General features: G+C 41.1%; 1 protein-coding gene across 1 annotated transcript in view; it reads right to left on the reverse strand.

Annotated features, from left to right (window-relative positions):
- Window positions 1-810: 810 nt before the first annotated feature.
- Window positions 811-15,930, reverse strand: part of LOC145392377 (uncharacterized) — a 767,527-nt gene continuing 752,407 nt past the window's right edge. The window contains exons 5-7 of the mRNA XM_080266779.1: window positions 10,682-10,921; window positions 8,554-8,589; window positions 811-2,352 (exon numbers count right to left, since the gene is read on the reverse strand). Of these exons, the coding sequence (XP_080122905.1) occupies window positions 871-2,352; window positions 8,554-8,589; window positions 10,682-10,921 (1,758 nt within the window). The 3' untranslated portion in view covers window positions 811-870. The remainder of the gene's footprint in view (window positions 2,353-8,553; window positions 8,590-10,681; window positions 10,922-15,930) is intronic.

Here is a 15,930-nt window from a genome sequence, read left to right on the forward strand (position 1 = left end):
ATATATAAATATAAATATATATATATATATATATATATATATATATATATATATATATATATATATATATATATATATATATATATGAAGTATGTTGCTAGTTAAACTGATGTGAGTGTAGTGTAGATCAGCCTGGCAGCCACAGCCTCTCTCGGTGACACGATGCTACACTCAACATCACCAAATAAATAATGCACAAAATCACCAAGAGGTTACTACACTCTGGTGACATATCATCTTGTGGTCTATATACTAACAAGTAAAGCAACAATACCTTTTAAAAAGGTACAAAACCTATTTACTGTATTTAAACAGATCAAAGTGTGCAAGGTAGCATATATCTGTACATACACCAGTCACCATTACAGTAATATGTACATAAGGAGAATAGTAGTATGTCCAGTTTGTACAGTGACACTATGTATGAATGAGTTTCACTATGAGGTAATGCCCAACTGCTTTGGACAAATGCAAATGCAAAGCTACTTCCTTACTTCTCACTACTACAGTATTTACATATGAACTAAAATATGCTCTTATAAAGAGGTGTGCATAATTCTCCTGGAGGAATATGGTCCCTAAACAAAAAAATAACGCCATAAAAAAGTTCTATACACTGCACAAATTTACACACCACACTGGGCCTCACTGCCACACTGGATTGCTCTGCTACAATGGGCCAGTTTAGGTCAGTACACGCCCATGCCCCATACTGCAGCTCAACTTTTTCCAAAAATGAGTTTCAAATCTTGTGAGCTGGCCTTTCAACGGAGCAACTGTGACGTCTAAGCTCACTGCCTAGACTACTGTTTCGGTCTAGAGACTCGAATGCTGAACTCCACTGGACCAGACTCTGAATCCTGCTATAACTCAGTTTAAGATAGGCTCTGGCTCGGTCTTGATGGCATCAAGGCCGTCCCGATACATGAGAGATGCTCGGTCCACCATTGCAGCCAGGGAGGGAGTGTCCCCATGAGTGTCATACTGGCTGGGTGGTTGAGTGGGGCGCGTCAAGTCCCCTCCATTACCCTGTCCTGGGGTGAGGTGAGGGTTGGTGAGCTTGGTGAAGAGGAGGGCTTCTGGTGACGGCTCCATGTCTGCTGAATTGAGACGAGGGCCATGATGGCCTAGATTTGTCATGGCATTCATAACCTGCATGGCAGGAGAGGGGTGAGGGTGTCGAGGAAAGCCAGGGTGAAATGGACTCATGGATGCTGGGGGAGGCTGGGGGGCCTGGTGGCTAGACAGGTGGGGGTGGCTGCCTTCACCAAATAGCCGAGCCAGATGTGCAGGAGAGGCGAGAGAGGTGGCAAGAGGAGAGGGTAAGCCACCGGGCAGCAAGCCACCTAGCTGGGCTGGGTGCTGTTGAGAGGGGAGTTGGCCACGGTGAGGGGTCTGCTGGGAGTGGTGGTGTGGTGCCATCTGGCCTGGGTGCTGGGTGGGGTGAGGGTTGTGGTGAGGTGGACCACGCATAGGGTTGTGGTGGGGAGCCTGGTGCTGCATCAGGTGTTGGCTTGGGAGCTGGTTCTGCCCAGGAGAAGGCATCTGTTCTTTCCTCTGTTGTTCTACTTGCTGTTGTTGTTGATGTTGATGCTGCTGTTGCATTTGCTGTTGTTGTTCAGCTTGTTGTTTCAACTGTTGTTGTTGTTGTTGTTGTTGTTGTTGTTGTTGTTGTTGTTGTTGCTGTTGTTGTTGTTGTTGCTGCTGCTGCTGCTGTTGCTGCTGCTGCTGCTGCTGCTGCTGCTGCTGCTGCTGCTGCTGCTGCTGCTGCTGCTGCTGCTGCTGCTGCTGCTGTTGCTGCTGCTGCTGCTCCTGTTCCTGGAGCTGCAACTGTTGCTGATCTTCTTCTGTCTGTTGATTTTGTGTTGGCTGCTGTTGTTGCTTCTGATCATACTGAGATGTGGGCACAGTAGATGAGAATGTGGTGGGAGGGGTGGTAATACTGGGTGTAGTGGGTGCCAGGCTCAGCAATGGTGCTGGCAAGGAGGTGGAGGTTAGAGTGGTGGTGGTGAGGGCAGTTGACACCAGGGTGGAGGAGGGAGAAGAAGGTGTGGAGCTACTGCCTCCTCCCAAGGAGGCTGGAGTTGGGCGGGACTCAGTAGCTGGGCTGGCTGGTGTGGGTGGAGTGGCAAGAGCCTGGGTGATGGGAGTGGTTGCAGCAGGAGTAGAAGAGGGAGTGGGGACTGGGGTGGAAGGGGCTGGAGTGGAGGGGGCAGGGGTGGAAGGAGCAGGCGTGGAGGGAGCGGTGGAGAGGCTGGGGGTGTCAAGACCATCCACAGGTAGACTAGAGAGGAGGCCCGACACATTAGGGATTGCTGGACCGTTGGGTTTCATCAGGTTGGCACTGTCATCCTGCAACACAATACTTTTGTTAGCAAGTCACACAATACATCATAAGTACATCTCATTCAGCACATCCTAATTTCACTACATTAACATACTGTAGGCACTATGTAACTAATTTCTGCAATTACTACGTATACCGCATCAACATGTCCTAAGTGTGTATTACTTCTTCAGGTTAAAATGCACGTCAACACACTGTCATAATATTTCACTTCAACACACCTAAGTCCATTAGGCTCAACACTCTCAATGGATAACTCAGTTACAATTCCCAGCATTTTACCTCCTAATGTGGTACAACCATCCAGTATATTCAAAACAATCAAGTCAGAACGTTTCATCGACAGAACAACTCTAGTATTCAACAAGTATTCCGGTTAGTGCCACATGCTTTTATTCAGCTTAGCGAGTTATAAATATAAAAGGGAGGGGGGCTGAGAGGGAGTGTGAAGGGTGGGATAGGAGGGTTATTCAGAACAGCAGAGAGTGTAACAGTGATTAATTGCAACTTTAGGTATCAATAATTGGACTTCATAATGGTAAAACTTCTTACTTAGTTACAAGAGTTAACAACTGGACCTTATAATGAAAAGGCATCATTTGTAATTTTATGTACAATCAAAGACAAAAGTCGTGTCGTGAAATTTAACGAAAATATCTACTAAAAGACTAAAGTTTTGGAGAGGTCTGCTTTGTGTCGAACGATTGGTTGGTAGCACTGACTTCAGTTGCCATTTGCTCCAGGTGACCAGCATGTGGATGCCAGCATATAATTTTTTTGTGACTTACCGAAACTAATCTACATAATTATTAAATCTTTCTGACTGCTGTTTTTATTTAGTATTGATGAAGCGTTTCTCATCTATTATATTTATGCCAACATTATCAACGTTACAATTCAGTTAGCTTAATAGGTGTTCGGAAGTCAGTTCCCCATCATTATTAACTGTAAATTAGCTAATCAAGTTGATAATTATGATCTGGGACATTATTTAAGTGTTGTAAAACATAATTCACTAAAGTCTTCAACACATGAGAACAGGGTTATTCTATTATGATAATTGATTTTTTTTCTTTTAGAGTGGCTGGCAAACTGAATCCTACAGAAGAGTTCAAACACATAAACCAGACGACCGAAGTCTGAGCACAACTGTTCGTGTGCTTCATTTTAGGTGCACTTCGTTTCTTATGGCGTAAGCACTGCTTGCGGGTGCTGCTTCATCGATGTGATTATTTCCTGGTCCTATAGTGTTGTGGTAAAATAAGGATGACCTGAACAATGACGGTTCTCTGTTGTGCCTTCCTCCTGAAATCCTAATCCACCTTTCTATGGTTATGCCTACACTAAATATTTGAGCGTTCTGTTCGGGATTCGTTTCCTGTAAATAAAGGAAGATCATGCCACCTCTCATATTCCTATTAGTTGTATGTATGTTGCTTGACCTGTCCATACCATGGTATAGTAGGTCTGCTAGACGTTTCGTGGTAAGATGTAAGATGAAATGTCAGGTGATCATCGCCAAACTGTTGGCATTTCGTCTCTCATACGAAGTTCGGAATAAGCAATTTTTGCGAGTCGATGTTAAGGCTTCGGAATTTCATGGGTTCATTCATACCGTCATCCCATAAGCTTGACGAAGTCAGGCTAGCCAATCATGAACATGTGACTGTGGTAGAACTTTCATAATGTTTCAAATGTTACACTTAATCTTTGGACAAAACCGCAACACGACTTTTGTCTTTGACTGTTCCTACATTTACCAATCAACCTACTAGGCCTGTCCTTGCCGCCACCACCACAACCCCTGAGAATGACAAGAGTGGAACCTGCATTATTAAGCACCAATTATTACCAAGGATCAAGAACGAAAGGTCAGCCAGTGAAGAAAAAGGTCTGACTGGACTCGTGACAACTACCACGCATTTTCTTTTGGAGTGGGGGGAGGACTGAAGGAAGCATTTTTAGAAGGTGGAGTGAGTTTGATTTTTTTTTTTTTTTTTTTTTTTTTCGTTGGGAAGGAGGTTGAAGCGGAATTATGTTTTTTAGGGGGATGAGGTGTTTGAAAGACGGCTTTTCTAGGAAGTGGTGAAAAGAACTTGTTTTTACTTGCTTCCCTGTGTATGAGTTTGTTTGAGATTCTTGACTACGATACCTTTGAGAGGATTTGTTTTTTACAGAGTGGGGCTAATTTTTTTTTGTGCTTGAGATTCTTGGTTATTACGATTCTTAGGAGGACTTTGATTTTTTTTTTTTTTGTATGGGGTTAGGTGTGTGTGTGTGTGTGTGTGTGTGTGTGTGTGTGTGTGTGTGTGTGTGTGTGTGTGTGTGTGTGTGTGTGTGTGTGTGTGTGTGTGTGTGTGTGTGTGTGTGTGTGTGTGCGCGCGCGGGCACTGACCTACATTTGTGTCAGTGTCTATGATTCTTAGCTGCAAATTTTTTTCTTAAGGGGGTGGGGGCGGGAAGAGGGAGAGAAGCATAACTTTTGTGTGTTACTTTGTCTGCCTATCGACAACTGCGGTAAGTCTCTCAAAATGCCCCCCCCCCACCCCGTTTTTTTTTTTTCCAATGAAATGAGGCCAGCCTAACTGAGAATAGGTAAGTGCTGCATTCTCTCTCTCTCTCTCTCTCTCTCTCTCTCTCTCTCTCTCTCTCTCTCTCTCTCTCTCTCTCTCTCTCTCTCTCTCAATATTCATGCGCTCCATCTAACAACATCAACCAGAAGGAATAGGCGTCTTAGACTGATTTCACAATACCGTAACCAGATGTCAGTTTAACTAGCTAATTTATAATTGTTGTCAAAACAAAGTGGTCGTGTTCCATCTGGTATTAATACAACTCACTGATAATTTGTGAAGAAACACTGCTTTACGATTTTATAAACTACGACTTGGGCGGGGGGAACGACAATACTGGAGTTTGATAAAGCAACAAAAGCATTAATATTATTAAAACAATAACAACAACAACAATAATAATAATAATAATAATAATAATAATAATAACAACAATAATAATAAATTATACCTATTCCTATTTTTACGTCAAGCTACCCTCATCCATTAACAATCTGATACATGAATACACAGAAAGAATCCTGAACTACATTTTACCTTATCTTTCATTCTGAAGCTGCAACAGTTCATCTCATTACTTAATATATACACCTTAAATGTGTTAAAACTCGTATATTTTATCAGCAATCCATCGAACAAGTTAATATCTAAACAACCAATTTATTAACCGATATTTCCTTCTTAGCAAACATAATGAAGCTAAATTATAATGTTAGAAAATTATACTCTATTTACTTCTAACTCATTAAGTACGATCGCCTTTTTTTTGTTTTTACAATCAACGAAAGTTTCTACAAATATATTCAGCTTTAGCGACTTCGAGGGATTAGGGAGGTGGAGGAAATAGAAACAAACTTCATGACCCCTTCACTAAGACGACGGCTTTTCTAACTCACTCTTGCCATTACCAGACTTAGCTCACAATGGACCTGTCGTAGCGCAGAGGGTAAAAAAAAAAAAAAAAGAAAAAAAAAGAAAGAAAGAAAAAGACCTGGTTACAAACGACGAATCTGATAATGTCAACTTACAGTATCCTTTAAATCACCAGCCAATTTTACTTATCTCAGGAAGGGGCGCTCGTTGCAAAGGGGTTAAAAGAACATAAGTCACCCACCAGCAATCTGACACTACCTAGAGAAAATTATTATATCTTGTTAATAAAGCTAAAAATCAGCAGCATAAATTTATCATCCCACATTTATCCGTGCCCGCGTCTCACTCCTCCCCATGTCAGTGTTTACATCAGTAGCCAGTGCCCTGACGGAGGTAAATGTGAGGGGGTGACATCTGCTGATCAGTTACTTGAGGGTGTGATGTGCCAGTGGGCTGAGTTGTGCTGGGAGGCCGAAGGGAAGTCCGGTTGAAAGAGGTGAGACTAGGTTAGGATGAGCGATGGAGTTAGTTTTGGCCGAAGGGTTAGGTGCGAATAGGGAAGTAGAAGTGAGATTTTGTTAAGAAGTGAGGTTAGGTTTGGTTGAGCGGTAAAGTGAGGTATGGTTAGGTGCAATTACGGTGGAAGATGTGAGATTAGGTTTGGGAATTAAAGTTAGATTTGGTTAACAGCTGAGGTTGCAGCTGAGGTTGCATCATGTTGAGAGAGGTGAGGTAATATTTTTTAGATGAGAGGAGCGTTATGTTTGGTAAAGTAGAGAAGGTGGTGCAGGTGAGTTTTGGTTGAGAGGTGAGGTTAGACTGAGAGAAGTGAAGTTGTGTTAGGTCCGACTGAGAGATTTGAGATTAAGATGAGAGTGGGGGGTAGGCTGCGGGTAAAAGACGGGTTGTGTTGAAGGGTGGGATTAAGTTAGGCTGAGGTGAAAATAGTGGCAGTTTACTCATACAGTAATTGTGCTGCTCCACATCTGTGCAATCAGCGCATTCCAGAAGTGGATTCCATATTTTTTCCTTGTGTTTAGTCAAAAATGTGGAATGGGGTGAGATTAGAATGCGTGACGGTAAGGAGGAGCGATTTTATATCATTAAACCATTTAAATCTGCAAACGACTGTGAGGAACCTACTTACGCTTCGCCTTTTTTTTTTTTTTTTTTTAGTAATAATGGCATTGAAAGACCGCAAAAATGTGGCATCTTACAAATGTGGATTTTACATTTTATTTCAGCATATCAGTTAACATGGAGTGGTAGTCACGGCATCCACGTATTTGTTTAAGCATACGGTCACAAGTTAAGCTGGTTCAGGGGATATGTTCTCAAGTTACCGGGTAGGTTTAGCTAGGCACATTTTATGTGGTGTATGATGCACCTATGGGGACTACAACAATAAGTTAGTTTAGGTTAGGTTAAGCTTGCACTGAAGAATGTATGATGTGGGTAGGTTAGATCTAGCTGGGGAGGGAGGAGACGTGTGATTTGGTTTGGTTAAGTTATGTTAGGTTTGGTTAGCCCAGAGTGAGAGGTCGTTAGGCTAAATGTTTGATGAACCGATGGGAAGGGGGAAGGAAGAACCAGGGCTGTAAGTTAGGTGAAACGAGTGGAAGAGGTGAGTTGAGATACCGTATATGGTAGGATAGGTGTACGATAAAGCGACAGAGGTGAACAAGGAGAGGGGGATATTATGGTCATCTAGAAATATAATGTTTAATATTCGTCATCATCATCATCATCATCCAATCACAATTTGCCACGCTCGTATACAGTGGGGGATATGCAAACTGAAGTTCTATGAACTTTTTTAATATCAAAAAATAAGTGAACAAAAAATGCAGAGATTATACTCCCTCCTCCTATGAATGGAAGCCCTTAATTGCCTTAAAATTTTCTTTAGTGACAGCTCAAGAACTGCTAATGAATAACAATCCCTTAATAATACCTTATCATAGTACACTTCACACTTCTAAGTACAGCACTCATAATCAACCCTTTGCCCAGCGAGAGTTATCGGATCATTGTCTTTAAATTCACAAGTCATGCCGTGATAAAAAAAAACCATCTTGATCACCCATTTTGACATTACTATTTGCAATGCTACCGTCAGTTCCAACATTATTTTATTTATAATCTTAATATTATCCATATGCTTTAGAAAAGTCCAACAAAGAGCTAAAATTAAAAAGAAAATATCTTTAATCAGGGTGAGAGGATATAAACGTATTTAAGTCAATGGATGAAACAGTCAGTGATTATACCCTTACTAGGTTTCTTTTTTTTTTTTCCCACCAGGTGGTATTATTCATCTAAAAGAATATCTTTCGTGGTGAAGGGGAAAACTTGGAAGCGTAAGAAAAAATTACTGACCACTGGTCGACATATTAACCATTACACCACAATATCTTTATTACTTTTATTCTTGCTATCATCAAATGAGTTTACAGTTTGGGGAAGATCTCTTGTACCGGGGTATTAAGCGGAATTTGTTTCCAATCACCTCAGTCTAAATTTTCTCTCCTTAGATGAACAAAACTCTGGTGGTAATATGAATAAAATATAAAACCATCACTATAATGAAAGAGTTCAGGCTCGAAATGAGGATAGGCATTATCGTCACTAAAGTCCTAAAAATTAGGTATAAAATAAACTGAATAAGCCAGCCGGTAGCGTCGATAACAAACTTCAGTACTGGGCAAAGAGTTAAGTATAAAGGAAAAAAAAATCAAATAAACTGGTAGATATACTGACCCGCTGGACTTTGGGCATCTGAGGGTGCTTGTTCTCCTATAAAATACAAAGAGAAAATACAAGGTGAACATCAAGTCTACATGGTACTGGTTACAGGGTGAATGATGGGGTGAAATACGGAGGATGGGTGGTGGTATGGGAGGAAGGGCTGGGAGGGGAGAGTTGTGTGAGGAATGGGGAAGAGGGTAGGGGGAGTGAAGAAGAGAAGGTGTGAGTGAAGGGAATGTTTACTGGAAAAGAGAGACTGGAAAGCAGTGTATGGAAGAAAGATGACTATGGCAAAGTGTGGAGTGAAGGCTGACTGTGGGAGGGAGGGCGTATGTGGAGGGTGGCTGAGAAAAAGTTAGCATTAAGGGAAGTTAGCTAACTGTGGGAGGGAGACTGTGAGAACATGAGGATGAAAGATGAGATTTCAGGATAAGTGGCTGACTGTGAGAATGTGGAGGAAAGATGACTGCGAGAGAAAGACCATGTAGAAAATGGAGACGGTGGGAATATGAATCTGAAGGAAAAACAAACTGTGCGTTAGAAAAGGCAGAGGGAAAGATAACTGTGGTAAGGAGAGTACAGTGGAAAGATAACTGTGGTGGAGAGAGTATAGTGGAAAGATAACTGTGGTGGGGAGTGTATAGAGGAAAGATTACTGTGGTGGGAAAAGTATAATGGAAAGATAACCATGGTGGGAAGAGTATGGTGGAAAGAGTATGGTGGAAAGATAACTGTGGTGGAGGGAGTAGAATGAAAAGATATCTATGGTGGGGAGAGTGGAAAGATAACTGTGGTGGGGAAAGAATAGTGGAAAAGTAACTGAATGAGTGTGAGGGGAAAGTTAAATGTAGGAAAAATAAAGATAGCACGAAGATACGATAAGGAGTAAAGATCGCCACAAGAGGAGTGAGTATTGAAGGAAAAAGGAACTGTTTGAGTGAAAAGGATGAGATGCGAGAGGGAGGAAGGGAAAAGTGTAAAAGTAAGTTGAATGTGTGTGTGTGTGTGTGTGTGTGTGTGTGTGAAATGGATTAATACAGAGAACAGTGAGGATCTAAAAAGAGATAAGTACTTTAGTGAGTGAGAGAGAGAGAGAACACACTGGAGTAAGAACAAGGAGAGTACCGGATGAAATGTGGTGAATGAGAAGGGAAAGCGCGAGAGGAGTAGGTAACAGTGTGGGTAAGGGAAGGGAGGAGGGGGAGGAACGAGGTGGAAGGGAAGACAGAGGGGGATGGAGGAACTACAGCAACAATCCTTAATAAAGTGAGACTAAAAGATGATAATTACGAAAAAAACACGTGGGGGGAAAACTTCAATAAAAGGGGGGGGGGCGAGAGGACAGGAATGGAAATAATTAATGAATATCTGAGTTCCATTTATGTTTCTCAGAGCACTCAAGTTTTAATGAGGTCTGACAAGTCATATCACACTGTTAATTATAAAACTTTTCCTATTTTCCTTAAGGACCAGCGAGGTTAGGCTTGTCACTCCGCCATGAGGGTATAAAAAAAAGGAAAAAAAAAGTGCATGCGGGAAGTTGCAATATATGCCAAATTTACCCTGACTCTAATTAATGGTATGAGAAAAACTGATACAAAAAACTTGAGTGCCCTTTGAAACACCGGTGCTCGACTATAAAACTGTGATTCAAGGCATAATTACTTAAAAGTGCTGATAAGAATACATTTATGTGCTTTCAAAAGTTACAGATGCTAGATAATTTGGTAGAAGTGCTGGTTTGAGAATAGAAACGGATGAAAATGAAAATTATTTACTAATACAGGGCATAATGCAGTGCTGGACAATTATGATGATTGCTCCTCATCAATGTTAAAAATACTGTAGTTTGGACATATGATCCGCCTACTCTTGAAGTTATTGACAGAACCTCAGGGAAACTAAGCATAAATAATATGTTGCAGACAATGACAACGGACATGAATTGCGAACTTAACCAGTGTACGTCAAGTAGAGAAGTATGCTAATTCATTTCTTCCCTGAGGTCTGATAATAACCTGAATATCAAAGCTGAGGATAAAATTTGTTCTCTTCGCTTTCCATGACGCGACATGGAAAGCGAAAGGGTGAAAAAAGAAAACGAAACATCAAAAGCAAAACACACCATCCCTCCTCGCACCTTCGTCTTGCCCCCCAATTTGTGCTCACTGTCCTTGAAGACGGAAGTATCCCTGAAGACGACGGCCCTAATGACGCCCTTAATCTGATCCTCGGGCCATGACCCGAGCAGAATTCTTTGAGGCCTGCCACGTCCCTTAGGCCTCATATCTCCGGGCTCCTGAGACGGCCCCAGCAGGTTATGGACTCGGTTGGCGTACAGAACGAAGGTTGGGTAAGGAATGTCGTACTTGCGGGCGGCCTGGAAAAGGGTAGGCAAGTTAAAAGGATGGCTAAGTAGTTACATAAATGAGTAAAAACAAAACAAAACAGTGGAAGTTGAAAACACAGCCGATATAGAAAACCAGTATACAGTAAAGAGCACCTCTGAAGTTAAAATCAGTATAAGTTAGTAGTTTGTTCTGGAACTAATGATGCGATCTATCCTAACTTGAAACTCAGATTATGCAAAACTATCAGTTATAGTTGCAAATTATCGGTCAAAATTGATCTACTAATTTGTTCATGGTAAAAGCTTAATATGGCTTAAACATATCTGATAACTAAAGGTTTCCTGCCTGAAAAAAGAAAGTTCAATGTATTGTACATTATATATATATATATATATATATATATATATATATATATATATATATATATATATATATATATATATATATATATATATATATATATATATATATATATACACACACACACACACACACACCTTAGGAATCAGTTCTTGTCACTATTCTTAATGTTTATTGTTTATTTAAGTGCATTATTGCTCAGGAAAATGCGGGTCCTCTCAAAGGCTCTAGAATATTATGTGCTGTTCTGGTGGTGGAGTCTGGGGGTATTTAAAGGGACCGTCCTGCCTCTGAGTCAGCCAGTTAGTCTGTGGCGGACGGACAGTGACAGAGAGGGTCAGTTAGTTAGTGAGCGAGAGTCAGTGAGTGACAATGAGAGAGTCCGTGATGGACAGAGAGTAGTACAGAGTGGAGACCAGTGAGTCAGACAGTGAAAGTCAGTCAGTGAACGGACAATGAGTTAGTAGCAGTGAGTGAGGACGGAGGTAGCGTGAGAGAGAATCCGCAGTATTTTGCTAGTGTATCTCAGTTTTGCCTGGAAGGAATAATACCCCAACAATTTACATAAGACGGAGTCATCGTAGAGAACAGCTTTCGAGACCACTAACTGGTTTATGGTCCAAACATTTGACTCTGCCCTGTGACACTGACCTTCAACTAAATGCTCTCAAAACAGAACTACTTCATCTTTGCCCGACCCTTAAACCTCTTTTGGTCCAAATTATATTAAAAATGTTTAAGTTGACCTAGCTCTGTGACCTTAACCTCAGACCTATGTTCTCAAAGTCTAGCTTCTCCATCCTTGATTGCTTCTCAGTCCTTCTCTTAGGTTTGGTCCAAATCGAATGAAAGCTCCTTGAGTCGACTACTTGACTTTGTCCTGGTACCGTCACTTTTGACCTTTTTTCCACAGTCGAATCCCTTCATCCCTACATCACCATGATGTCTCCCACAAAATATGGCCATGTGACTTGGAACTTTGACCTACTGTTCTCAAAACAAAAGGTCAGCCCCATGGCTGAGTCAACCCTGTCATCAAGTTTGGCTCAAACCAGATTAAAGCTGCTTTAGCTATTTTGTCCACACACAGACATACAGTACATGGGTCGAACGCTCACTTTGCCTTGTGACCGTGACCACTAACTATTCAGAAAATTGAATTCCTTCGTTTTTACCCAACCCTGTCATCAAGTTTGGCCCAAACCAGATTAAAGCTGCTTTAGCTATTTTGTCCACACACAGACACACATGGGTCGAACTCTCACTTTGCCTTGTGACCGTGACCACTAACTATTCAGAAAATTGAATTCCTTCGTTTTTGCCCAACCCTCAACACTTCCACGGGCTCGGGTGCAATACATAAATGAATAAATAAATAAATATGAAAGTATATCCATAATCATTGCTCTTTAACTCCTCAGTCATACATCCATCAGAGAACAATGAAAATTAATAGCTCTGCCTTATATTTACCAAACATATACTATGTGTATTTATCTGTCGATTTGTCAATCATCCAGTCCGTTTTTTTAATTATTATAATTTTCCTGCCCCATCATAAGTGCAGTCGCCAGGGGGTAGGTTACTCGGTTCCGATATTAAAGAAGAAAGAGAATCAGCCTTGCTCGCCCTTGAGAGGCATAATGTGAGCAATAAACCCCAGTCAATCCTCGGATATAAACCCTTTCGTGACCCACCTGGCTGGAGCGCCTTAACCCACTACACCACCAGACGTTATCTGATTATATGGATGTCACCCAACGTAAGAAATTGTTTCCTGAGTTACAAGAAATCATCTGGATTGTAACACATCGAGTGGGTGGATCGATAAACAACACTGCCCTCTGATAAAACCAAACCACGAGCTTGTAACTAATACTGACAATACATAACATCTCAAAATAAGCAAAGAAATATAAATGAGTAAATCGTATCAGACACATGCATACAAACCTAAATACATACATACATAGGTACGTAGGCACATACGTATGTACACTCTCCCGAAAAAGTATCGGCACCTTGGGGTGCTATAGTTGTGAAAATGAGCAACTTCTGCAGACACACATGAGTCTATAAATGTGGTGCCTCAAAACATGTACCACCCAGTAAGTGAAACTTTTTGCAAGTTTGAGTTCTAATAATTACGAAATATAATATCTGCACTAATAATTACAGGATGCCCCATATATCACAATGCTTCATCCATGTTTCAGAATGATACGTGCTGTAAGAGTGCCCATACTTTTTTGAGAGGGTGTACATACATAACATACGTACACAAATGAGCCAAAACTGCTCTCTAACTCCACTGAACCTGCTGGACTCAAACCAAAAATAATCCATCTACCACTACAAAACATCCTAACCACCAACACCACAACCACAGCCACCATCCCCTTCCACCACTATCACCAGCACCACCATTCCTACTGCCCGTACATCAACACAACCCACAAATTATTACTACCATTCCGGGCTTTAAATTCCGCCATTCATCAGCATTAGATCCATCATATATCATATCTATATTCACTGGATACCCGCGCGCTTAAATCATAAATAGGTCCTCTCTTTTCTATGTCTAACCAAAATGTGAACGATATTGCCACTAAACTGTTACGACAGATAACAGAGCAGATATGAAGCTGGTATCATCTTCATTATGATGACGTCTTTTACATTTCCGCTACATATTAAGACGATATCACTCAGCGTAAGAGGGATTTTTCAAACAGGATGGGCTGGACATAGCTTTCATTAACAATTTCGGTACAAGTGGTTGTCCTGTGCTGAATAATGCATACTAGCAGTAGGGAAAAAACATAGTCGTACTGAGTTATACTGCTTTATAAGTTTTCTGACATGACTGCATATTCACGACATATTTCCCACTCAGATACAGAGATACCCATTTCAACTATGGTATATAGTATACTTTCCAATATCCCCGGGCTATAACCATGTTCTGAGATATATTATCATGAATGTTATATGGCGGCACAATTTTCTCACATTCCCAAATTCATTTACAGTATCTAATAGTTCAGTTATAACTGAAACTGCCAAGTGTCCAAATTCGAAATGCATTATTCAGTACGTTAATTAATACACATGCTATGCACAACGACTAAATGATTGATATTATACTCTGAAATTTCTCATTCCATCTTCTTACTGAGTGATATATAAGAATCTTGACTCTTCATTGCATAGATAACGATTTTTTTCCTTGAATTCTCACACGAACTACAACACCATCACAAATGTCAGATGTGAGACTGTATTCACACTTCCACGATTTTAAACGCTTATCCCAAAACAAATCAGCGTCTTGTTTTCTTATCTGTAAGGCAACAAACAGTATAGCTGCCTTCTTTGTGTGTGTGTGTGTGTGTGTGTGTGTGTGTGTGTGTGTGTGTGTGTGTGTGTGTGTGTGTGTGTGTGTGTGTGTGTGTGTGTGTGTGTGTGTGTGTGTGTGTGTGTGTGTGTGTGTGTGTGTGTGTGTGTGTGTGTGTGTGTGTGTGTGTGTGTGTGTGTGTGTGTGTGTGTGTGTGTGTGTGTGTGTGTGTGTGTGTGTGTGTGTGTGTGTGTGTGTGTGTGTGTGTGTGTGTGTGTGTGTGTGTGTGTGTGTGTGTGTGTGTGTGTGTGTGTGTGTGTGTGTGTGTGTGTGTGTGTGTGTGTGTGTGTGTGTGTGTGTGTGTGTGTGTGTGTGTGTGTGTGTGTGTGTGTGTGTGTGTGTGTGTGTGTGTGTGTGTGTGTGTGTGTGTGTGTGTGTGTGTGTGTGTGTGTGTGTGTGTGTGTGTGTGTGTGTGTGTGTGTGTGTGTGTGTGTGTGTGTGTGTGTGTGTGTGTGTGTGTGTGTGTGTGTGTGTGTGTGTGTGTGTGTGTGTGTGTGTGTGTGTGTGTGTGTGTGTGTGTGTGTGTGTGTGTGTGTGTGTGTGTGTGTGTGTGTGTGTGTGTGTGTGTGTGTGTGTGTGTGTGTGTGTGTGTGTGTGTGTCAGCTTTTTGGCACAACCTATAACAATTAACAGGATCCCATTTCTTACAGCCAACATCCGGAGGCGCTCAATGCTAAACACACCCAATTTGCATACTAATTAAGCCAAGTCAAAATAACACTCCATCGCAGCGGAAGACTGGCTGTTACGGCTGCAGGAACCGTACGCATAATATTCATGGCGTACATCAGCTCCGAGTGTTGAAAAAAAAAAATAACAGGAAAAAATCTGTAGTAACGACATTGACTGGGAAGCAGTTAAGGTAACTGGGAAATATAACTTAACAATGGAGGTAATAAAAGAAAATAACTACAGCTGCTTCATTCTCCACTTGTGTTAAACGGACAGATATTGTATAAGAGAGGGAGGCCAAAGTTAAATACGAGAGAAACTATGTCTTGCATACATTCAGCGTCTCTGAGAATGTACTAATATACCAGTTATAATAATAATAATAATAATAATAATAATAATAATAAGATGATGATGATGATGATGATGATAATCATGATGACGAAGAGGAATGACATCCATGGGACGATGATGGAACAACAAATTATTTACATTACTAAATCAAAGTAAAGGAACTAAATTTCAGATTCTTAGACTAACTGAGCAAAATGTACTAATAAACCTCAGAAAAATCTCCCGAAACTATTTCTGGAGGCAAGGACTACA

Source organism: Coenobita brevimanus, chromosome 22 (assembly GCF_032717465.1).
Source record: "Coenobita brevimanus isolate Jiangsu-jjx chromosome 22, ASM3271746v2, whole genome shotgun sequence".
NCBI lineage: Eukaryota > Metazoa > Arthropoda > Malacostraca > Decapoda > Coenobitidae > Coenobita > Coenobita brevimanus.